The sequence below is a fragment of the Anticarsia gemmatalis genome, chromosome Z, assembly GCF_050436995.1.
Source record: "Anticarsia gemmatalis isolate Benzon Research Colony breed Stoneville strain chromosome Z, ilAntGemm2 primary, whole genome shotgun sequence".
Classification (NCBI taxonomy): domain Eukaryota; kingdom Metazoa; phylum Arthropoda; class Insecta; order Lepidoptera; family Erebidae; genus Anticarsia; species Anticarsia gemmatalis.
In genome coordinates this window covers 20,859,381-20,885,540 of record NC_134776.1, presented here as the reverse complement: position 1 = coordinate 20,885,540, position 26,160 = coordinate 20,859,381, and the positions used below count along the sequence as shown (strand labels likewise).

Genomic DNA, 26,160 nt, shown 5'->3' with positions numbered 1-26,160 from the left:
GCTCAAATTGAGTCATCAACTTCTATGGCGGTTGGACCGACAGGCGTGTCACGAAATATTATAATAACAAGTCGCAACGAATCGGTTAAGCTTTATAGCCCATCTATCCTACCCGGGATAACCACTCTCACCTGGGTTGACTCTAGTTGCTGTCAAATTGTCAGTTTTCTTCGGCTTGAAACAATTAGCTGTGTAGGATATAATTACTTATTGTCATAGAAGTTTATGCAAAGAATCACCTGTGTATGTACTAAAGTTATGTTGTAATATTACTTAATGTATTCACTCATATAATATTACTATTAGAGTTATAAAATTCTAGCTATTCCTTTAGAATCAAACTGTACCCAAAATATTGTATTCATACTCTCTTAATAAGAAGCTTGTAACTTCTGATTAGTTATAGTGTTATCTTTTCCCTCATTAAAACATTGATTGCTAGATGCTAATTAATACTGTATAACAAATCAGTAACTTAATTTTTTTTATGTTCTTAACAGTCATGCTGCTGTCACTCCTTCGTATCAGTGGTTTTTAACAAATTTACATTCTCTGGTATGAAAAATAAATAAATATGAATTATATATTCTTTATTAGCTATGTACCATTTTACTTCTGTCAGTTACCTAAGCAAAGGTGTGTTAAAGGTACTTAAATCTATAGAAAATAAAATAAATATTCGGATTTAATTGTTTTATTGATTTATATAAATTTGCCTCAGATCAAGCATTTTACATTTTGGAAATTTACATGTCATTACCGATTGGATGTAGTTAATACTATTTACGCGTGTGTTAAGTGAACGAAAAGCACATAATAGTTGCGCATACTGTAACATCCAAATTATTCCAATAAACTTATATAAAACCATTACACCGGCTCCGTCGCGGGGCAGACAGAGAATATGAACCGCCGCGTCTTTCACTCACAATAAAAAACCAATTATACTAACTGTCACAGCGTCAGCTTTCCGCTAAACTTATTAATCTCTAAGAACGAAATCACATAATTAGAGAACATTATGTTAATAAGTAACTATAATTGGTTATGTTTTATAATAAATAAATACATACGTATTATAATACACATCATTATGGGGTAGGGGATCACAACCCTTATATCACTGAACCCCAGTTAAAAGATCAAATCGACATTAGAGGCGTAAAATATTTGATAAATATAAATAATGCAATCAAGAAGTATTGGAAAGGCATCCAGGTCGCTACCTATCTAAGCTGAATATTATCTATTATGTCTAATAACCACCGGTGCAATTCAATATAAGGAGTTCTAATGGTATCGTTACATTTGGTCGAACACTCCCCGTCACATGTAGTAAAACATCAATTGGCTAACTCGAACTACACACATGAGATAAAACATTACTACAGTAATCACAGGGTAAAATACCTTACACTATCCGAGAACGTCACACAACAATAAGAATCGATTTGTTATTGCACAATTTCACAACTCACCGACATGATTTAAAACATTTGTAAACATATATGCTCATAACTTAGTATCAATTACTTGCTACAATCATTAAGTTAAAAGTGCGTACAGGAGACGATCTCGAGTTCACTGGGGCCTACAATTCCAGTTATATCGTAAACACAACATCCAGAAATAAGATAATATTCACTACTGATTGTTAGATATTAAGTTTCCACGACATTAAGTTTGTAATATGAATAAAATCGACTAAATACTATGTACAGTCAATAATATAATTAAGTAATGTCCAAGATCATTCCTTGTTATTTCATTTTAACAATTCATAATACATGCAATATTTGTTGGTAAAATGTAATCTAACAAATGTTTAAAATTGGTATTCTATCTGGAATATAAGACTAACATTCACAACGGCTTCCCTCCCAAGGGGCGCGCCGCACTGTTCCTCATATACGACCAAATATAACAATAGCCCGATAGTGACAGCTTACCGAGCACACTTCATTGTTTTAAACGCTGGCCCGTGTAACGCATCACACAATTATTATTTATCATTATTAATAATACGACTACGTTTAAGCTTCAATAGGCAGCTTAAGGAATCACAATTCTATAACTGTCGATCACAAACTGGTCTATGCAACAATCTCTACCACACTTGGGACTCTTCGCGCTGTGCGACCGTCACTGTGCGTCGTGTCGACAAAAAGTGACACTCGCACACAGCGATCACAACTTTCCATTAGCAGCTAATATCTATTACTACAATATGTAATGAAGTCGAAATGTTAAATACATGGAACATCCAATATCATGAATGTAATACAGCAAGGTAAACCTGAATGATACATGCGACACTCAGTCACGAATGTCACATTGCAAAGTACCATTTACCGTTAATTATGAACTACGATTATCTACCATGAATTTTGCATATGTACATTACCAAATTTATCCTTTAAATACATCGGATTGAACTTCTTAAACTATTAAGTAATTGTTTTAAGTTTAACTATTTTCAAGTTCATTTCACGGAATAATTTCGATAATTTCGTACAATGTTTATACATCTACTATATGTTTATTGAATGTTACTCAGCTGGCGTGCGGTGCGGGTGGATGGCGGGTCACCGAGGTCGCCGTAGTCGTCGGAACGTTCACTGACACTCACTATAACCGGCTGAGCACTAAATGAGCACTAAATCACATGTGTTTTAATGGTTTATGGTGTCTGATCACTAATTTAAGCCTTCTTACTCTTACTCTTCTTATTCTTGGTCTTGTTTTTAGTCCCAGGTGCGGAGAGGTTCTTCGCGTGTAAGTAGACTAAGGGCATGGGCTAGGCAGTGGACTATTTACGTATCTTCGCCGCATTGTCGGCGTTCTCCTTCAGGATCTTGGACTTCAGGTGATCCTTGTATTTCAGGATGCCGCCCTCCCATTTTGTGACAGTGCCATTCTCGCAAATCCAGATTTCTTCAGCGACCTGAAATTATTACAAAATCTAAAAGTTCTGTTTTATTTAAACATGGTATTGAAATTCTGATCAAATAGTGAAAGTTCTGCATTATAATCATCAAATACACACGTAAGATAGTAGTTCAAAGTCCAACATGAACCACAATTTGCTCTTTACTTACAAGCGGCTCGTTGGTCTAGGGGTATGATTTTCGCTTAGGGTGCGAGAGGTCCCGGGTTCAAATCCCGGACGAGCCCAAACCTTTTTGATTCTATTTTTTATATTTTGACAACATTGTTTCACCTTTCTTGTTTCGAACTATCATTTGTTGCAATATCTCCACATAAAATTTGTAAGTTAAAAATATGCATTATGCATTCAATGTCGAGAGTCCGCATTTTTAACCAACTTCGTTACACACAAGAATATGAGTTTCTGCTAGTATTTTACATAAAATAACTTTACATACAAACAAAACTTAACTTTACATAAAATTTAAGGTCTTTTTAAACATTTAAGTCCTTGAATTTTAGAATTTATATGATCCAGTTTACATTGTGAAGAAGCAATAAAAACCTGATCCAACATGGAATCAGTTGGTACTAGTAAATTTTTCAATCCCTTTAGGAAATGTCAGCCCTAAACTATATTATTCATCAAAAATATTTCATTTAGTTTGTGTATAAAAAATCAATAACCTATTATTATTCTACTGCTAAGAATGCTGCAATTTCATTCCAAAAGGAAAGAAATACACAATACAAGTGCAGGTAAAACTTTGCATTTCTTTAAGAACTGACTAAATAAGTCTCTGGCGACTCTCGACTCTGGACTATGTTTTCCTTTACCATTAATAATATAATAATTATTTTGACACAGAGATAACTTTTAAAAGTCATTCGTGTGTTGTGTTACGTTATGAACCACAAATTACAAAATTACAAGAGTTAACTTTTTTAAATAAAACAAGCTATCATTAAAACATGTTTCCAATCATTCAACACCCTGAATCATGAATATAGGATTTGTATAACCTATAAATGCAAATGAAAAGTAAAATATCAATATGTTTACCTGGTTAATGAGCCTGAAGTCGTGGCTGACGAGCACCATGCCGCCGTCGAACTCGTTGATGGCGTCGCCCAGGGCGTCGATGGTCTCCATGTCTAAATGATTGGTGGGCTCGTCCAGCAGCAGCAGGTGGGGGGTCTGCCACGCCAGCCAGGCGAACACCACGCGGCAACGCTGGCCGTCGGATAGTTGGCGCATTGGACACACCTGGAGAGAGAGATGGCTTTAGTTGTTTGTTTCTAGGTTTTTTGTTTTTGGATCGTTATACTGTTGCAGTGTGAAAAGAGTTTTAAGAATAATCATATTTCACATATAATATTTGAATGTTCGATTGCCAAATATAGTTAAACATTTTGTTGTATTATTTGAGCTTGCATATAAACCATTGCTGTTTCATATCAAACCAGCTCATATATAGAAACTATGCATGTAAAGCAGTTATTCCCAGTTGTCACCCCGGGGGACAGTGTTAGAGTTAGACAAATGGGAATATACCATATTCTCGTTTTTAAGGAATTCTCTATACATTATCATAAACTTTACTCCTCGAAGATATGGTCAGATATTGGTTCTCTATACTTTGTCTGTCAGACAACAAATCTATTTCTCAATCATGAAAAAAAGTAATATACTTAGAATCCTAAATAGGCATTAGAATATAAGTGTGTGTGCTAACCTGCTGCCTGCCAGTGAGTCCGTACCGTCCAATGATCTTCCTCATCTCCTCGCGCTCGCGCACTTCGGGGAACTGCTTCATCATGTAGTCGAGCGGCGACAGGTCCAGGTCCAGCAGCTCGTGCAAGTGCTGGTGGTAGCGCCCAATGCGCAGGTGAGAGTTCTTGCGGATCATGCCTATTGATGGCACCAGCTGTACGTAAGAGAAATTATTGTTAGCTGTTATTTGATCGGCTTTCATATTAATTTCTTTAGATAGGAATAACAACCAGTTTATACACTGACATACATGTAGTAATGGTTTATAGACTGATAAATCAAATTATTTATAGGTTAAACATTATTGGGACAGTCTGTCAAGTTAGGACAGCAATGTATTGAAACAAGTTAGCACAACTACTTCCCGGGATGATATTTACATAAGATATTGAATGTTTTGTTGAGTAGAATGTAAAGAATAATGACATTAAGAATACATAATATTTATATGCAATATAGTATACACAATATCATGTACTTGATTCATTGATGACTCTCATTGTTATGTGATTAGTTGTGTTAGGATTCTCATGTCATTAATGTACAATTGAATTATTCTTGAACTGATCATTTTTTTCACATGTTTATACTTGATCAAAACCTTCCATAAAAGGGAAATATAAGATTCCAAATAAGTGATAAATTTGACTTATGGACCAAATACAGAGCATTTCATAAAAGAAAACTACATATGAAATTATAGAAAAATGGATGTGATAAAGGCCAAGTCGTTTGCATGGATAGTGGCAAGTGGTGTTCTCTGATCTTTGACTCTCTTCAATGTGATTTTGTTTCATACAATATCGATGTTTGTAAGTCTGAAATCTGAATGAATGGACTGTCAATTTAGCTATGCTTCCTGAAGCTTATAATAAGCAATATTATCGAAAATTATGTGTGTATAATCCTTAATGATTATCTCTCACTCCTGGTGACTATGTGTTATGTGCCATGTATCTTTGTACTCACGTCACCATAGAGCAATTTGAGTAGTGTGGATTTGCCGGCTCCGTTGGGCCCCACGAGAGCCAGCCGCGTGTCCAGGTCGATACCGAACTCCAAGTTCTTGTAGATCCACGGCCCTGTGTCTGCGTATCTGAATGACACGTTCTGAAACGAAGACAATGGTAAATATTTTTGTTTGTACAAATTATTCCAATTTATGTTATACAAGAAATGGTTAAAATCCAATCACAGTTTCGAAAATGTAGAAGTCTAATTTCATTTTAACTAAAAGCTACATATTATGTGCAGAATACACATATTCTAGTTTAATCGGAATTAATTGTATTCAAGTGCGACTACGTAAGATTTTATCAGAATTTTTCAATCAATGGAAATGATTTCACAATAGCAAATTCTTTTGAACTCTATTTATATTCAACCAAAGAATCATTTCACGGGAGGACCATTGTCATGCAAAAATCTTTTCATATCTTGCTAAGATCAAATACTGTTCAGTGTTTCAATGCAAGATAAGAATATTCTTTTGCAATGGAAACTATGTATCTCAAGATAAGCAAAGACCATTGGTATGCAAAATTCTGTTCATATATTGTTAAGATCAAATAATGTTCAATGTTAGATGCAAGATAACAATATTCTTTTGCAAAGAAACCCTTGTGTCCATCGATAAGCAAAAAACATTGTTATGCAAAATTCTGTTATGTTTTCCGACGCAAGACAACTATATTCTTTTGCAAAGAAAACCATGTGTGTCTACTGATAAGCAAGGACCATTGTCAGCAGTTGTTGCAGAAGTCTTTTTCATTAATCGCTAAGATCAAATTATGTTCAATGTTCGATGCAAAATAACAATGTTCCTTGGCATCGGAACCCATATGTCTGAAGATAAGCGAAGACCTTTCTTTTGTATGATTCTCACCCATACATGTTAGCTGAACATAACAACTGTTTCCTGTATGTTTCAAGATGATTATATTATTTGGTAACTTAGAGATTTGTCTGTAGATAAGCTAACGAGATTGTAATGCAAAAATCTCAGCAATTTGCTAAGCTTAAATACTGCTTGCTACATATAACAAGGAAAATATATTCGACAGCGAGATCAAATATCATCAATTAACTGTTCAGACTATATAATAATAATATAATAATAGTTTATTTGTATAGAAACGCTATAACAAACATGAATTGTGATTGGAGTCTCCTTTTAGGCAAACAATGCCTGTGTTAGGAGACCCCGCTCTTTACATATCTATATTTTTTATACATATAATAAAAGTGTAACTTTTACAAATAAAATTTTATATAAAAATCAAACAAATGACTGGAATGAGACTTGTTGTTTTTGAAACAGATGACAGAAACAGAAGCACTTTCTTATAAATCTAAACATGAAATATATTAGTCGGCTATCAGTACACATACCTGGACCATAATAACGGGTGGTGGTACTTTCCCGCAGGACGGGAAGTAGAAGTTAAGTATCTTGTCATCGATGACCTTCTCCGTGAGACCCTGGGCCACCATCTTGGCCAGGGTCTTCTCCTTCGACTGAGCCTGACGGGCGAGCTTAGCGGAACCGTGACCGAAGCGGGCTATGTAGTTCTGAAAGAGGAATGTTCACATTAGGATTGGAGCGGGATGAGAAGTTGAAGATATTTCATAGGTTTAATTTTTGTAACATCATATGCTAAAAGTGTTTGTTGGCATGACAATATGTAATACATGAATATTGGACAGTATTTATCTGTTTTGATTTTATCTACAGAATGTACTCAGTAAATCTTATTCCTGATTTTATGTAACCGAGAATTGTTTAACTGTATGGCTTTCACATAAAACTAAATAAAAATCATTTTTTATGATTTGATAGAACTAATTTAGAACCACACTTTATAATATAAAGAGAAATCCATGTCAATATCACTGCCATATTGGCAAAGTGGATGTGCAGAGGGACATGTAATTCAATTAGTATATTTGGGGAAGTAATATAAATTTATGGGTTACTGAAGACACAGGGTCACAGGGAGACACAGAAAATACTACAACAATCTCATAAGATTGTTGTAGTATTGTCTGATGATTTGTGAAAGGTAACCTACAGTACCTAGTACCTAGGCTGTATATATTGTGTGTGTTTACCTTCATATGCGCGATCTGATCCTGTTCCCAGTTGTACTGCTTCATCTGGTTCTCGAGCAGCTCGCAGCGGGTGCGCACGAACGCCTCGTAGTTGCCCGTGTAGTACTTGAGGCGGCGCTTGCTCATGTGCACGATGTTCGTGCACACGCCGTTCAGGAAATCTTGCGAGTGAGATATCAGCACGAGGATGCGTTTGTAACTGAAAATTATTTACTGCTATAGAAATCTACGACTTAAAATGGCTGCTTATATAATAAGAATTCTGGAAAGTTGATAGCCCACTATTACTGCACTAGACCTTGATTATTTTCTTGCTGATTAGTAAATCTGAAATCAGCTGTATAATCATAATTATATAGGATCTTTTTCACATTCTATTATAGTTCGTAGACATTATATATATTTTGATGATGTCCCATTGAATATTCAATCTAATTATTGTTCCTGAACTAGGTTATGGATCTGCCATTAAATTTGAATTGAAATGATTTTTTTTCGTCATAATAACCATTCTTGTAGTGTTATATGTCCAAATAATATGTCATGTGAATATACCCAAATAATATTTTATATGAATATACACTTGTGAGATCATTGAGTAATGAAGTCTCAACTCGCACATGGCCTATGTTTTTAACTCCATACACCCCATCTTCGTAAAAGTTTATTCGGACCCTGGCTGTAGTGGGACATTAATGGGTTCTAGTTTATTATGTCAAGTGTCAACTTACTGTTTGAGTTCCTCCTCAAGCCAGACGCAGGCGTCGAGATCGAGATGGTTGGTGGGCTCGTCGAGCAGCAGCAGGTGGGGCTTCACGTACAGCGCACGGGCCAGCGCTATACGCATACGCCAACCTAGAACAAACGCAACTAGTTAGGACTAATTCTTTACTTAGATTACCCATAGTAAATCTAAAGGGGTTTATAACTCAGTTATTATGTATTAGTGACAAAATGATGCTTTCCATGTATTTATATTGAAGAGATTTCGAGTGAGCGGTAAGATTAACTGCCTGAATTTATGTTAATGTTTTGTTGCATTGTATACCATAAAACAGGGCAGCAACTGCTAAAGCATTGCTACGAGTTTTATTGTAATATAACTAACATCAAATCAAATTTTACTGACATAGTTGTTAATACACCAAGTAAAACCTAACATCCTCCCTATCATGTAATAAAGAAAACACTGCCTACTACCAATGTCTATATGAACTTAACTATACAAGTAACTTCACACTAAACGTAAGTTGATCTATGTTGAATCATAAACTAATAAGTACTGCAACTAAAATCTATCTCTAGGTATTTGCTTAGAACTAACTCTATACCTACGGTAATCTATTACCTGACTTGACAAGTATGTATGATAAGTTATACCTACATCAGTGTGGTGGTGAACTTTAACACATTGTGATCTATCCACCGAGTTGATAGCTCGAACAACTTTGTACTGCATACATAGCAGAAATATTTTAGTTCCTGCATGTAACTTTATATGTTCCTAAAGTTGTATGGAAATTCCTTCAGAAGCATGCACTGAACTATCTAGTTTCTTAGGGTAGTCAAAAACACATTTTAGTATGGAAAAACGACATAGTGACGTTACAGTTTCGTATTTTCGTTGAAATTCAATGAGTGCCTGATAATGTTTTAGTCTGTAATTATTTTAATTTCAACATTATTCACGTATAAAAATTATATAGTAGGAGCATTTTGGATGAGCCTTTAACCAGTACAAGTTTAATAAATTCTTGTTAATCTAGTCAAGTACCTTAGCTTGCTTTAGTTGTAAATTTTAACTTAGTAAAGTTGCGTTTGAGTTTTCCTTCATAAGCATGCTCTGAACTACCTTGAGTTGTTAGCTGAGTTTAGAATATTGTTAGATGGGACTTTTAACTTAGTAAAGTTGTATTGAAGTTATATTCCTTCAGAAGCATGCACTGAACTACCTAAATTCATGAATTGTTAGCTGAGAGTTTAGAAACTCAGTAGTTAAAAGTTATTCTGTGACGTACGACGCTATGCTTTAACAAGAATCTGTATGGAGAAGTTCTTCCTGCTTGGAAGTTATTTCTGTCTTGTTAAGGTGAATTTATACAAGTATGCAAGTTTAGAGCTATGTATGTGCTTGCTATTGTCTGATTTTACTGTGAACATTGTTTATTGGGTATTGAGACGGTAATGGGTCATCTACAATGATTTGTGATGAGCATAACTTAATGTGCACGGAAACCTATGCATGTTCATTAAATTGCTTATGGTATGCTTTTGGAAGGAATTATACTGGTATTGTGGAAAGGTTTTAACTATCATCATATATACAGAAGTATGATTGCATGTTATCTGTTTTTTTTTTTAAATATTTTATATCATATTTATTTTGCTGTACTGAAGCTATGTCATGAACATTGCATGATGACAGTAGCTGTTATATTCATTTCTGTTATATTCAATTTAATATAAAGTATTTAACTACCAGTCAGTTTCTTAAAAACTTCAGTAATAATATAAGTACTGGAATATGAGATCGCAGATATGGTTTTTACTTTGGGATCATATTAGTGATTAGTATGTTTCTTAATCAATCAACATGTTTTGTGTAGTTGTGTTGTTACCTCCAGAGAAGTCCTTGGTGGCCTTAGCCTGCATCTCCCTGGTGAAGCCCAGACCGTGGAGGATGTTGGCAGCGCGCGCCTCCGCCGTGTCCGCGCTCAGGTCGTCCAGCCTGTCGTACACGTCCATCAGCTGTTCCTGCGACTCTGAAATTGAGATTATACAACTATTAGATGATTTGTTGTGCATGATATTATATTATTATTGTTTCAAATGTCTCTGTGATCAATGATGTAGACTTTTTCTAACTGTAGCTTTTGTAAATGTGTGAATGCAGCAAAAGAAAGAATGAATCATTTCTCATGGGTTTTGCTGAAAGCTATGTATCTAGCTTTGTCAGATTAGAAAGTTAGCATCCTATTAAAAAAAATTGTTCACCATGTGGTGTTTGCGATTCTTTCTTTGTTCACCATAGTAAGTAATCATTATTCCTAATACACACATTGTATTACCTTAGGATACAATATTACATAAGAGGTGACAATCCAGTACTTTCAGGCTAGCATTTTAATGGACTAAGTATGTTTTTTTATTGTTACATATATTTGATTCCCAATTGGCTAGATTACTGTTCTTTTTCCAGGATAAACTAAGTTAGCCGAATCTTCTAGTATAACATAATATGATGTTTATAAAGCCCTTACCATCATCTTCGCACTGCGCAAGCTCTTCGGCGAGCTTCTCAAGCTGTATACGTTCCTCGTCGACCTCCATGACGCACTCCAGGGCCGTCTTGTCGGAGGCCGGCATCTCGCGGGTCAGGTGGAAGATGTCGATGTGCGCCGGGATCGGCACCTCGCGTCGACCCAGAGCTGACAGTAATGACGACTTGCCTGCAAATATATTCATATTTTAAAAACTTGTGAGCTAAAGTACATTGTGATATAATCTTTTTATTTAACGTATGGTAACTTTGTGTGTTAGATTATAGTCGCCAGCCATAAGAAAATAGAATAAATGTGAGGTTTAGAAGAAGATTAACGTGGCAGGTGAGGGAATGCATGAAAAGCGTGTGCTATCGTTAATAAAAACACTGGAATCGCGAAGTTATTTTGACGTTTTCATTCATAAACATGTCTCTTATGGACATTGGAACATCAACAAATATTAGTATTAGTAACAGTAGTTTTTTGATAATTGTCTGTCAAATTATTAAAGTTTGTAAACTTATGTCCTTTCATCAGCCTTAATTTTATAGCATTCGTGTTTTAGCAGTGTTTCTTGTCATGTTACCGCAAAGCATACACCAGCGAGTTAGTCTTGTTAAAATTCGCACTGGACTTAGTATCCAAATAAGCATTATAATGTAATATAAAGATCTTTTAATATTATAGCTGTACGCTTAGCAAAGGGTAACAGTCGTATTCCCTTATTAATCAATTTATCTTTATCAGTCTAATTTCATAACTCTAAGAAAATCCAACAAAAATAACTGTCTATAACATTGAATAGAAATAGGACACATTTATTTGTTCTATAAATAACTTAGTACTTGTAATTCAAACCTTATATACATATCTGTGAGTGGGATTATTCTGGAATATTCCTTAGTTATAAATAACTCAGACGGTGGAATATTCCAGTAATAGGAGAATATTGTATGTGTTGTCTAGGCAGTGTATGAACTATGATAGCTGATAAGTTACACATATTATCTCATTACGCTCAGCTAGCGTGCAGCGCTAATTGTTATCTATTTCATTCTCTAGGAAAATCTATTTTCTAATATTCCGAGAATGACTAAAGTAGAAAATTGAAGATTGTTTTATTTTTCAATGTGGGACAGATTGATACCTACATACATACATACAAACATAAAACTACACATTATACACTAAGTCACGTCTTCTCCCCATAAAGGTAGGCAGAGATCAAAGAGAGATTGATTTAGAAAGGATATCTATTCTTACTTAATTTGTGGATTGTCTAATGAATTGATTTCGCAAAATATTGATAAACATACATATAAGTCGCTGTGCAATACGGATAAGCAATGTGCTATTCAATATTAATGCTTAATTGATTTTACAGTTATTAAGTTAATGGCAATTCGCAATTTATTAAAGTTTCTGCTCTATTAACAAGGAATATTGAATAAGAATATAATATAATATTAAGATGTTTAATTGTAATTTTATTAATATGATTGATTTTCATTTTTTTTCTTTATCTTTTTAGCAATGGAAAAGATAATAACTTGAATTTTGAGCCTCAAACCTTTAATTTTAATCTAAAATCGAACTGTATCTGCAAACATTTATTGAGGGATTTCTATCTGAATCAAAATATAACAATGTGCCTACTTCAGTAATTATATCATTTACAATTCAAAACTTAAACAAAACTTTGCCTTCAAGTAATTGTGTGGAAAGTTCTGGAATAACCACTTTTATTGGCATACCCCATAGAATATTCATTGGCCGGGTGGTCAGTAGACAGACTAAATAACTATCGACCCCTTCATAATTGGTAATGTGGCGACACTGGGCTACTTAGACCAGGGATTCCCAACTTTAAGTCTGTAAAAGACCCCTACGTTAATACTACGCAGCGCTTGAGGAAGATGTGTAATAAAAACTAAATACGCGGAGGTGCTATATCATACATATTTTGAATTAATTTAAGCACATAAGATCAAAAACATTAGCCAAATCCTTTGACAGCGTGTTTCTTAAGAAAGAAAAAAAGCTGTACTTGGGACCCATTTCACGGAAACGGGAAAGAATAAAATAACTTCTGAATAAGTTATTTAAATTACTATCTAAATTACTAATTCTGAAGTTAATGATTACGTACTTGTATGTTAAGTAGTAAAAAATAATAGCGGTATACTTGTTTCAAGTACAGTGTGTCGCTGCGCTTGGGGTCTCGAGAGGGGAGTGACTTCAAAGGTTGAGAAACGCTGACTTAGCATTTCTTATTAATACTAAGTATCAACTACAACGCAACTGTCACATGTGCAATTATTTATTTATACAATCGATGTGAAATCGTTGCGGCGACATGGTAAACTTAATTTTCCTTGTCGCTAAAGTCTAGACATTTTCGAGTCATTCTGTTTGCATTGGACTACCGTATAAAGCACTATGCTTATGTTTTGGATTTTCCTTAGAGGTGTAGAATGAAAGATACTTTGGGAATTCCGTGCTGACTCATTTTGAATGCTATAATTTTGTACTATTTGGCAGCGATTAAATTCCGTAACTTAATTATATTTGTATTTTTTCTCTAATAGCAGCCTTCTGATGAATATTTACTAGACAATGTTAAGTAATGAAAAGTAAAATTCTTGTAGGCAACAATTAGTGTGGTAGATTCAAGACACTCTCTCATTCCGGGAAGAGACCATTGCCTAGCAATATGTCAGTCATGGATAAAATAAATTTATTTTTTATAGGTAAACAATTACAAATTTAATCTATACTAATATTATAAAGCTGAAGAATTTGTTTGCTTGAACGCGCTAATCTCAGGAACTACTGGTTCGATTTGAAAAAATCTTTCAATGTTAGATAGTCCATTTATCGAGGAAGGCTATATAACATCATGCTACGGCCATTAGGAATGAAGTGGCAACGAAAAGTGTTACAAAAACGGGGAAAATTAAGACCCATTCTCTCTTCGGTGACGCAAGCGAAGTTGCGCGGGTCAGCTAGTATTCTATAAAAATCGAGTTCAGTGCAAGTTGCACTCCGCAGTAAGTAAACAATCAGTAAAGAGTCTTTAGAATTCCTAGTCCATAAAAGTCTAACTAGCATAATACCTACTTGGCTTTAAAGTCAACGTATTTGGCAAGGAACATAGATCACGATATCGTCATGTCAAGTCGCTTTACAAAACATTTGACCTCTACGATGGCGTATAGGGAAAATGAAAATACAAAAGTACGATGCTTTAGAAAGATAACACAGATCGTATCAGTGATGATTTTAAAAAAGGTCAGATATAATCGGTCATATGTATGACAATATGTATGAATGTGAATGAAGCAAAAATTTGCAAGATCTACTGACGTTTTGATTTTAGCATACCTTCTTGGCAATAAGGCGTGATTTTATGAATGTAATGCATCGTATAATCGAGCTAGCATGACGCATTTCAAGAATTTGTAAACCGATTCGCACTGCATCGATGCAAGTTTTGCCTTGAGAACTCTTAAGAGCCAGTTTCACGGGTAATGGGTAAGTGACGGATAACGTATACGGTAGATAAAGTGACAGCAAAATTCCAGCTGATAAGCTAATCAATATATTCTACAATGGAACCAGGCACGGATTTGGGACGTGTAGGAAATCGCGTCTTAGTGATTGTCGCGTTTTTCTACGTTGCTTATTCACAGCGATTCACCGGTGTTACGTTTGAAGTCGTAAATAAAATCATGTCATCATTTAAAACCATACTCGGTACAATATCAAGTTCATATAAATTTTCCGCTATTGTTTATCACCTATTGTTGCAAAGTAAACTTTAACTACATAAGATAAGGCACACATTACAATACTAAATCAATTCAGTACACAAGTTTGTTTAACAAATTCAATTATTCCGTTTGTAACATGATATCGGTATTCTTTCCTTTTAAGAAAACAGCGGCACCCGCATTAAGTCAGGGACTTTTCAAAGGAATAAATATCAGGTATAGTGTACTTTACTTCATTTATTTTGGTGGTTTATAAATCGACCTGGTGTCGATGCTGTTTTATTGTAATATAGGAAACAAGAGGCGAAAAATAGTTCGAAGATCAATTGAGAATGTCATTATGAGAAACCTGGATATCCGGGGGTGTTCAAGCTGCCAGACGAATTGTCATTGGTGAATTACTGTCGTTTTGTTAGAATATGGGGTTATTCAAAGGAGTAAATAGGTTTGAAAAGGACCAGCAGCGGGCGTGTAATGAACAATGGTGTTGCAGACGTGGTTAAGCCTCGGTAACCGCTTACCATCAGGCGCATCGTATGCTTGATAACCACCAGAGTGATATAAAAATGGGAAGATATTTTATGCTCCCCGAAGTAATACTCAGTTAAAATATCATGTATGTCGTGGCTCCTTATTACTATTTAAGCTTGGCATCAAGTCGTCACACTAGCTGCATTAGTTAATATCCTTCATAGTAGTTTACGGACCGGTGAACGCAACTGGCTATGAGCAGTTTTAAACAGCTGTTGTTAGCACATGTTACGCGTGGGTCCCGAAGATAGGGCACCCGGTGCAACAGCCTTGGGCCATATTGCAAACCTGCTTGCCACAGCGTTATCGCTGGCACGGATCCAAATAGTATTTATAAAATGTTACTTAGTGCACTTTCTTCCTTTAAGGAAAGTCTTCGAAAATCTATATAAATATAGATTTTCGAAGACTTTATAAATTTATAAGAGCTTTAGGGCTAGTTTCTAAGGTTACTTTTAAGTGATAGATAACCTGCCCGGTTGATGTGTCAGCAAATGTATGAAAATAAAAGTGGTGGAATGTGAAATCGGGACCGAAACCATTGCGTTCTCTTGAATCCATTTTCTTAACTGAGACACGTAGTTCTTTACGAAAATCTTAAGTACGATTCTTATCTTGTTCTAGTTCATTTAAGTTTTCCAGATTAAATGGCCTTATCACCTAAACAATGACTATCCGCTGGTCTACAAAAATAACCCTTACCTTTCTCACAGAATTTATCATCTAACTATCAGGGGAGCAATAAGACTTAGGGGCATATAAAATCGTGCTTCAGTGCTTCAGCTTCCAGTGGCCTGTTTTTTTCCAGCAAGGATATGACTCGGTTTAAAGTCGATCGGTCGCGATATTTTAGGTCAACTATTCTATGAATTACTGGCATCCGCTCACATGATTGCCCGACTATTGTTTATGACCGTTTGACTTACATTCTCTACACCCAGGAGAACGTACTGCTATTCTTTGTTTTCTATACGCATATTGTCGTTCTTATGAAGAAAAATAAAAGGGTCTAGAATTTTAATTGAGTTTGTATTGAAATAAAGTTACTTGTCCCTATCTCCAAACGATGAGGGGAGAAGCTAAGTTACGAAGATTGACAAAGTTGCAGCATGTATCCTAGAATGATGAAGCGAATTGGAGGAAGTATAAGAAAGGTGTATTTCGGTCCATGTCCATTGTAAGACGAAATACTTAAAACTCGACGTGAAAAGTCAGCATAAGAAATATGAACACACTTTTACATGTTTTGCGTCAAAATGTGATTGAATAATTGTTATATTTGATTCCGACGCTGACCGTTCAAGCAAAAAAATCTGACTTTAATCTTTAGTCTCTAATTACGTGTGTTAATTGTTCCCATTGTTCATTCTTATTTGTACAGATTGTTCTTAATACCCAATTCCTTTAATTCGGAATGCAATTCACGATCAAATAATATAATCACATGGGTCAATATATTTGACTTCACTCATTGTCAAAATGAGATTCAATCAATTGCATACAGAAAAAGTGTTTGTTTTTTTGTAAGTAAATTTTGTTTATAATCTTTAAAGTCTTGTATAACAAGATTTATGGATGTGAATGAAGCAAAAGAAATTTATAAGGATCGTATCAAGTGGCGTTCTATGATCTATGCCTTCCTCTATGGGAAAAATGAGTAATTTTATGTATGTATACTTTAAGACTAAGGTAGGTACACGCTAAACACATCTGCCGAACTACAAAAAAACAGGCGTAATGTTATAAAAACACTACATTAAGTTTTTTGCTCTGTACAACTTAGTATAGCTACGGCGATTAGCCATCAACCAAAAGGAGCATATAACATAACAGCTGATTGGTAACTAAGTATATATACATCGTATACATATGAATGTATTATGTTCGTAGCTATATGTATGCGTGAAGGTCGCACGCCACTTAGTATTACACGTGTGGCTGGCCATTTTACAGGTTATTATTACTAGAAAACTGTTCGGAGGTAGTTTATTGTGATTACTGAGGCATATAGGTTCAGAATTCGGCTTTGTACGTACATAATATCACACCTGTTATGCCACAAGGTGTAGGCAAAGGTGTATGAAATATATCCATGTTTTGGCACAATGATAATCGCATAGACTAGGTCGCAAATCTATAGCATTTTACCGGGTAGCTTCTAACTAAGGTTTGTATTCGTTTGACAAAAGACAAAAGTGTTAGTTCGTTTGTTTAGTCTTCAAAGGCAAGCCAAGTGCCATATAATAGGGGGTAAGCCTTTAACTGGCCAGTATAGGTCTGTTTTCGGTTGAAAAAGAAAAAGAGACTTGGATTTGTTTGTTTAGTTGTCAAAGGCAAGCCAGAAATTTAGTTTTTGGTGTATATTTTATTGGGAGTGCAGACCGCTTTGGTGACAATAGAAGAACAATAGGCGACTTTTCAAAAACTAGCTGGGAACAACTATTTTTCTTGCTGTTCCGGTAGTTTAGATCCTGTATGTCATAGCGTGGAGTTACACAGCAGAAAGCTCCTTTTAAAATATAAATGCGTTATGTATGTAACATATTATTTTTTCATATCCAATACGATATAAGCGACTTCAAATGAACAAAGAAAGTGAATTCTTTCCTTGGATTACATGACGTAAATAGGTTTCAGTTTTCTACATTTTCAATTTATCAGATCTCATTTAAATAGCTTTGCAACCCTAGAATCTTTCCTCGGCTTCATTCGTAATTAGGTCAGCATCCAATAAGCTGCGGATAAGTAATAGTTTCCCGAGGGCCGACTGTCATCAAAGCTCAGCCAAGCGAGGAGATAAGATTTCTTATTAAAAGATTTGTAGCACTTTTAAATAAGAATCAGTTAGGTTAACAAATGGAATTAAGTCTAATTTTTGCACTTAAGTGCTTGCACTTTATCTAGGCGATAGTTTAACTGACACTAATACGTCAGCCGTAAAATAACATAAACAAATAAAATCACGCTTTTTTCCCGTAGGAGTAGGCAGAGATCAAAGAACGACACTTGTTTGTTATGACCTATACAAAGTACCCTGTAAAATTGGCGCCTTTATAAAATGAATTCTCATTGATAAGGTACCATTTACACGATTTAATTACCAAAATGTTGACTCACTGATTCGATTTGATAAAATTTAGAGAAGGTTTCATATGGCTATGTTTTGATGACGTCATTCCCAACGTCATATGGACCGAGAACAATGCGCTCAACAATAGTATGACGTCATCACACGGGAGTCGAGATTTCGCTTATAAACAACCAGCCGAATACCTTTGGGGACATTAAGATAATGGACGTTTTATAACTAATCTTAATTAAGACATGAATATGTTAGGATAAAGGGATTTTAGTCAATTTTAGACAATCTTCTAATTTCGGGTTTTGAGAATATAGAATTTGTTGACAATTCCACCATTGCACTAAGTACCCTTTTTTAATAATACTTTTTACCTTTACATGTTTCAACTGCTGAATCAGTTTTAGTATGATTGCATGTCAGTCTTTTGACAACTTTTCTTTAATAGTTAACTTAAACAAGTGACTTTAACAGGATATAAAAAAAATCAGAAAGAAATATTTTTACAAAACATAAAAAGGAGCAAATCAAATTTCTTAGTAGTGGCCATTGGATTGAATGTAAAATAAACAAAACTAATACAAAACGCATGGCAGTGTAATTTTTTTATTTTGATGTATGATATCGATTCAGTCTAGATACCATAATGTAATTATTGCCTAACAGCAGCTTTCTTTTTTGCCATGGCAAGAAGTAATTGTTAATCTGGCTGTTTGTTAGGAATAAACTTAAAAGCCACTGAATACTACATCCATGTGGTTTCTACTCCTGCATGGTATAATTGACAGAAGCAAGATTTTAGTGAATGGATTTATTTGATTCTGAACCTTGGTTATGTAGTTTGGCTTCACAAGTTAGAAATGAAAACTCAAAAGCAATAAATGTGGAAGAGGCATAAAAGAAAAACAAGAGTTTCAGTCTTTTGAACTCCGCACAGCATAAAAAAGTAGTACGTACCACATCCATTAAGGCCAACCAGGCCATATCGTCTGCCACAATTGAGCTCAAGCAAAGTGTCCTGTAGAAGCTCACTGCCATAGAATGTGATGGAGAAGTTGGCTATCTTGATGTCCCTGGACCGAGGGTGGACTGCCAGAGAACCGGTGCACGATCTGGCCTCCGAGTTCATCTTGGCTTCTTCTTCCAGCTTCAGACATAGTGCCTCTGTGGAAAAAGTGATTGTTTAGATATTTGAATGAGTTGATCAAAAATACGGATAGCATAAATATTGAGATCCCTATGCTGAATTTGTGTCAAATAGGATTCTTTACATGAAAATAGGTCCCATAAGAAATCATATCAATGCAACTGTGTTTATTGTACAACAAATGTACTATATGAGTAATCTTGGGCTAAAAAACAATATATGTCTAGATGGTGTAGCAAGTTAGACTTCATATAAAGGGGCAACCTGATCCAAAATTTTGCTCCCCAGCACATTTTTAAAGTAAAATTCAAATGATATTTGTATCAATTAATCTCAACAGGAAAGTATTTTTAATTAAATCTAACTATTGTTATAAAACCAGACTTGTTAAAGTAAAGCAATCTTTGAAGTTGACAAAGCCTAAACAGTAACGGAACATCTAGTACAAGAGTGAAAGCTTGACTAATACTCTGATGTAACATTTTTTACCAATCATCTGCATTGTGCAGCAGAATCAGTGGACTGTGAAATGTTAGGAGCTTGAGGTGATTGACACTTCTGTGCAACACGACTAAAAAGTCTTTCAACATTAGAATGTAATTCAATTTAATTATTGACGTAAAGCCATATCATTAGTCATAAACTAGATACTAATAGTAATTTTGCGACAAAATTTTCTTGGACATCATATACCTATCCCAGGTTATAAAATATCTACATACTAAATTTCAACAAGTTGTCATCAGTAGTTTTGAAGCGACTGAGTAACAAGCTAACGTTTAAAGTAATATGAGTATGAATATCAGTATTATATTCTGTAAAGAATTGAAAGTACGATGCGTGCGTTATTATTGTATTGTTAAGTGTAATGAAATTGATATCGCTTACAGTTTGAAGTAATTGTAATTGAGACCGTATGGAAAAGCAGTTAATAAGGCTCTGTTTGACTTTAACATAAGAATATAAAACATATTCTGTATTAGAATATTATGTTTTTAAGGAGAACGGGATAAGGTACAGAAAAGCTTTAAGGTTTAAGTTCTCGCATTACATTGTGCAGTACTTTTTACTGTATTATGGCACCATTATTATTTTATTAAATGTAAACGATAAACGAAAACCTCAAAAACAAATGTAAGAACTACATACGCTGAGAGGGCTCGATATTTTGTTTTAATAACACAATTGTAACAAAGAACTATTGTATCGCACACCCGTCTCTAAGTGAGCATTTTCAATCAGATGATTGCTGATTCATATCCATAAAACATGAAGGTATGAATGCAATTTACTGTTTTAACACAGCAAAATAAGCCCGTCTTGACAAAGTATTGTACTCAGTACAAAGACAAAGGACTTGGATCATATTTCATTCATAATTTTTTAAATACAGGCTCTTTTTTTAAATGTTTAGTCCAAGAGGTTAGTAAAACACATTCTTAGCGAACAGATGATACTAAAGGCACTACTGAGTGTAATAATCTCAATACAGGAAATAATTTTCCTCCTTATCAGTATCAATTCAAAACAATGTACTCATAGACCAAGTGAGCGCAACGATCGCTAAACGTTTCAGTGCATAGATTAGCGCACCATGTGTTTAATCCAATCATTGCCTTGACTACCGGATATTTAGTTCTACGAAAAATCCCACGGCTCGCAGATAGGGAGACAATGTTCTTATAAAATACGCTGTGTTCGCAAACTAGTCGTGCGTTCGGAATATAATTGAAGATCAAATTTCACAGTGGTATTTACCTTCTGCGGTAAGCTCGCGGTCCTCTTTGGAGTTGCCGTTAGTCGCCGAGCCATTCTCCTCCGTAGTCACTCTCGCCACTGGCTTCTTATTCCTGCTACTTGCTTGCTCTTTTTTCTTCTGTTGTGCCCTTTTCTTAGCATCGGACGGCATTTTGGCTACCTGATCAACACCAAATGAATATTACACGAACACAAAAAATGCAGCAACTTTGAGGTACTATAACTCACACCTAACTCAAGTCTAAAATACACAAATCGAATATTATTAGCTCCGGAATTAACACTTTTCTTTGTTAACGTATATTTAGTGGAATATTTAATATTACCTAAATTACTTTTATGGGATGATAATCAAGTCGTCCGCGTCTACACGTGCTGAATTAAAAAGAAAGACATTTGAAAATTCACAGACTACGAATTTCCACCACAGATAATATCTACTCGTAAAGGTGTGGTTTCATTATAGAAAATAATGATGCTTGGTTTGCCCTGTTAAAAAATAGAATCTTGTGAATTTATTTTGAAATATCTTCGAACTATTACGTTTTTTGAAACGAATACTTTGCTTTGTAGGGAAATAAAAGATCTGAAAGGGTTTTGCACACAGGCAGGTCAATGGTGGTCACAAGTTTTAATTTTAAGCATGCTAGTGCGAGAAACACAAGGAGGACAAGAGAAACATTTCAAATGCTTATAATTACTTTTTACTGCAACATATCTTCTAATAGAATAATTATAAATTAAATTTATCATGACAAGGAGATCAGTTAAAGACAGGTTGGCTTGGAAGTATTTTTTGTTCCTCCGCTGTAAGTATATAATCTACACTTTGATCGACTTTATTGCATTCTGGAGACCAAATGACGCTGAGTTAGTATCCAATGGAAAAAGACGTAATTTTATGAATTTTGATATTCTGCCCGCTGCAAAGCCAGCAAACTTAAACTGTTTCATCTCACCGTTACGCGTTGGCCTTGCTGATGGGTACGGTTCTCCTAACCGAACACACCAAGAGTCTGTAGTCCTCCCTTGACAACTTGAAGATATTGTCATCACCGGGTCTACACCATTGCAAGTGATCCATTTTTTATTTCTATTATACCATAAAATCCTTTTGCTGCGTTTGAACTACTACGACACCCATTAGTAAGGGACCAAAATGCTCTTAATCTGGACTAAGACTGACTGACTATATATCTATTATATATTTCAGTTCACTATTTTATTAATCAAGCTATCAGACACGATCTCATCGTTACTAGCAACTCCAAATAGATACAAAGGTAGGTGACAAATTTCATTTTGTGAACGCAGTCTTAAAAGAATGAATCATAACAATAGTCAACTATATCATTGTCATTATGACTGATATATTTAAATATGGGATTCCCGCGTAAAAGGAAAATATTAGGAAAATGTAAATGAAAAACATAACTTGTTTATAATTAGTTTATTCAGGTAAATATCAATCAACAGCCAATACTTTATTGAAACATTTCAACAAAATATTATTTTTTACACAGTAGTTACATAGAATGAGTAAAATACTTGAGAATAAGGCATTAAGTATAGACGTAAATAGACAATATTGCATTCGTACTTTATCTATTATTAACAAGTAATTAATAATATAAAGAACAATGTAGACATTGAGTCAACCTCACATTTCGTTTTTTCTAGCGTCTGTATCTAATTTTACAAAGCTATTGTCTTCAATTTTTTGCTGTCACAGTTGTTTCATAATGTTATATAAAGCCCGCCAAGAAATAGTTTCATTTCTTCTTACGTCGCTTCAAAATTTAATTGGAAATATGTGTATTGTGAACAGGGGCGCTACAGGCGCCTTTTCACGTGTTATAACAACATTGCTATTATTATATTTGTAGTGGTCTGTTACGTAACATTATAAAACAAATGTGTTCGGGAGCACCAATAATTTGTATGTAATTTGAATTAACTATTGTATTATTTAATATTAATTGATCATACTATTGTGATGGCCTCGGATTATTGCATAAGTTATTCACCTACATACTAAATTTCAATTCGCAGCTGTATCTTTGCATAACGTGTGGTGCTTTCTCACCATACATACCATCATTTATAACAAAGATCAACATTAGAAACAATGTGTTACTAGCAAACTACTTAGAAGCATGATAGTAAATTTGTTACTACCTACCTAACATGACGATTACAACTAGTTTACATTCAAAAATTTTTCCTTTAATATTCAGTGCACCTACAAATCGTCTGATATTGCTTTTTATTGCACTTCTAATATAAAATAAAAATAACTCTGTACTTACATAGCTAACATTCATTCTCTCGGTTTCAATATTACAATATTAAGACACAATGTTATTAGTAAAATAAATATTTCTCATCTGTCCCTTAAATGGGTGGTGTAAATATTATAACTCTGGCGTTTCCAGTGGGCTAAGAGTGATTACACACTTCAGTATTTAGGTGTAACATGCTCATACTAGATACTACTCATCTAGATAGAGACTACTCATCTAGATCGGTACAACATCTACTAGAGCATTTAGCTTTATGCTTGGATTGCTGTACAGACCCAGAACAAGAAAGTTTGTATGAGTATGTAGCTGCAAAATACAGCCAGTGTGTAAACACTCTAAAGCTGATTGTATAGTAATCCTTGACAGTACGTGTGGCAAGCGATAGTACAGGAAATCATGAAATCCTAGCGTACTACGTGTTTAAGTAGTGTGCAGAGAAAGTTTCAGATTTTGAGCAAAGTCGACCACCCGCAAAGTCAATCAGCCTTACTATAATATCAGCCATTGTGTATATTTAGACCCAGTTTCACTACTCCTGGATATGTATCAGATAACTTATCAGAATGAATGTTGACAGTAGTTTACATTTGCTGTCTTTTTATCTATCAGATAGGTTATCTCATACTTATTCATGAGCAATGTAACCAGCCCTTTCAGTAGAAATATATCAGACAATTCGAAAGTACTACTACGACTACATTATTGCAGGTTGAAGAGTAAACTTGTATTGTTAGACTAATGTAGAATGCATTATTCACAAGAACAGCAGAAAGTGCGGCAGAATAAGAGATTGAAGCTTGTCACATACACAAGCTGGGTACTTGACTACAAGTGAGTGCAATGTACCATTTATAATCAGATACATTACATGCCAACATCCGTACCAAGCTAAATATAACAATATTTGCTTACGATGGCAGTTTCGTTCTCATAAATTTATCGTGTGTGTGTGAATTGAGTGAGCACCCTAAATAAAATTCAATAATATATACTAGTCATTTAGTAAAAGGTGTGAAACAATTGTAAAAACAATCTTACAATTTGTAAAAATATAAAACATGAGATATATCAGTTAATGAATGCTCACTCAGTTCGCACATACGACCACCCTGAATCTCAGAACGTATGAAGAATTCATGTAAGATTTATGTACTACTCTTTAGTAAAACCTTTATAAAGTTGTCGTTTTAGATATCAATCGCCAAGGGCCGTATAAAAAAAATTACAAATACTTTCATATGCTCACTCAATTCACACACTTTGAAAGGACCCGATTTCTTATGAACAAACCATAATTTCATTTTGTTATAAATCTTGTTTTATTAAAAGGTATACACGTGATTTTGTAAAATACAAAGCGAACCATAAATGTAGCACGTTTTGTAATAGTTAATTAATATAAGTGCTCACTCAATCCACACAATTCTGAAAAGTTATAAACGTTAATATCTTTGAATTTATAAGGATTAGAAAGCTATAAATTGTGCTAGTTTTAGTAAAGAAAAGTTACTAAAGATTTGCCATTTTACATTTAGTACTCTCAGTTTACTCTAAAAGATATTCAACTGTTTGTGTTTCAATGAAAATCTGCCATACTGTAGGGTTGTCACGGTATTTCCGAACGCAGCCTTATCCATATTTTGTTAATTTTACTAAACTACCCTCATAATAATATGCACCTAGTTTCGGATTATTCAATCCTGTTTGTTTGTTAAGTTTGTCATTTAACATTAATCGTATTATTGTGTGGCATACGTAGTACAGTGCAATAATGTACCTATTATCAATGTTATTGTTTTTCCTGGTGACTATAACGTAAGTATATTTAGCTAATAAATAACAATATTTTGTTCTTTTTTTATTTGTTCAATGCAATTTTTACGGTTCCGTAATACGTACTACTATAAAAATTAACTATTGCATTACAGAGTAATAATTGGAAGAGGTCGAAAACCTCTGATAAGTTTCGAAAATCAGAAAAAAATATTTCTAAAACATGCTGAATACTTACAAGCTCCCAACATTAAATATAACGACCCAATATTTTCTAAGATGTCTGAAGAACTTGAGAATAAAATGTCCCCGATGGCATTATACATATCACTGAATCGTCATAGAAGCCGTATATGTACTCTGAACGACGAAACTTCGAACGCAACAATTTCAAATGAGGTGCCAATATCCGATTCAGGCTGTGCGACTCCACTATTACAGTCGTCATCGTCGGAAAAAGAGAACAGCAGTGTTGTTGTGAGTGATGATGAATGCCAAACATTTTCTTTCTATCTCGATATTTACGATTGGAAAAAAATTATGCCTATAAGTGCCTCTAGGAGAAGAAGCAGTACTTTGAGTTTCTTTAATTATAAAACGCTGCCAAAGTTTAAGTGGAGCAGTTTAATCAAGGAAAAAATATGGATTCACACAAAACTACCGTGCACTTGGACTATTAAAAAACACAAAATTAGTGATTTAATTTCTTTTATCGGTAAA

The 26,160-nt window shown here is 34.5% G+C and overlaps 1 protein-coding gene and 1 non-coding gene across 3 annotated transcripts; one reads left to right on the top strand and one right to left on the bottom strand.

The window, feature by feature from the left end:
* Window positions 1-678: 678 nt before the first annotated feature.
* LOC142986774 (ATP-binding cassette sub-family F member 2) lies at window positions 679-21,824 on the bottom strand. Of its 2 annotated transcripts, none has more exons than XM_076135453.1 (12): window positions 21,691-21,824; window positions 21,365-21,524; window positions 19,417-19,623; window positions 11,074-11,262; window positions 10,432-10,575; window positions 8,545-8,668; window positions 7,814-8,012; window positions 7,094-7,273; window positions 5,672-5,812; window positions 4,665-4,856; window positions 3,992-4,195; window positions 679-2,944 (listed from the first exon to the last, which is right to left on the bottom strand). In XM_076135453.1, exons 2-12 carry the CDS (start codon window positions 21,513-21,515, stop codon window positions 2,810-2,812), a joined length of 1,866 nt encoding a protein of 621 aa, XP_075991568.1. In that variant the 5' UTR covers window positions 21,516-21,524; window positions 21,691-21,824; the 3' UTR covers window positions 679-2,809. The 2 variants fall into 2 exon arrangements, with proteins under 2 accessions (XP_075991568.1, XP_075991569.1); XM_076135454.1 differs by having other exon boundaries at window positions 21,365-21,520.
* TRNAP-AGG (transfer RNA proline (anticodon AGG)) lies at window positions 3,103-3,174 on the top strand. Its single transcript has one exon. It is a non-coding gene; the product is annotated as a tRNA-Pro (tRNA).
* Window positions 21,825-26,160: the final 4,336 nt, after the last annotated feature.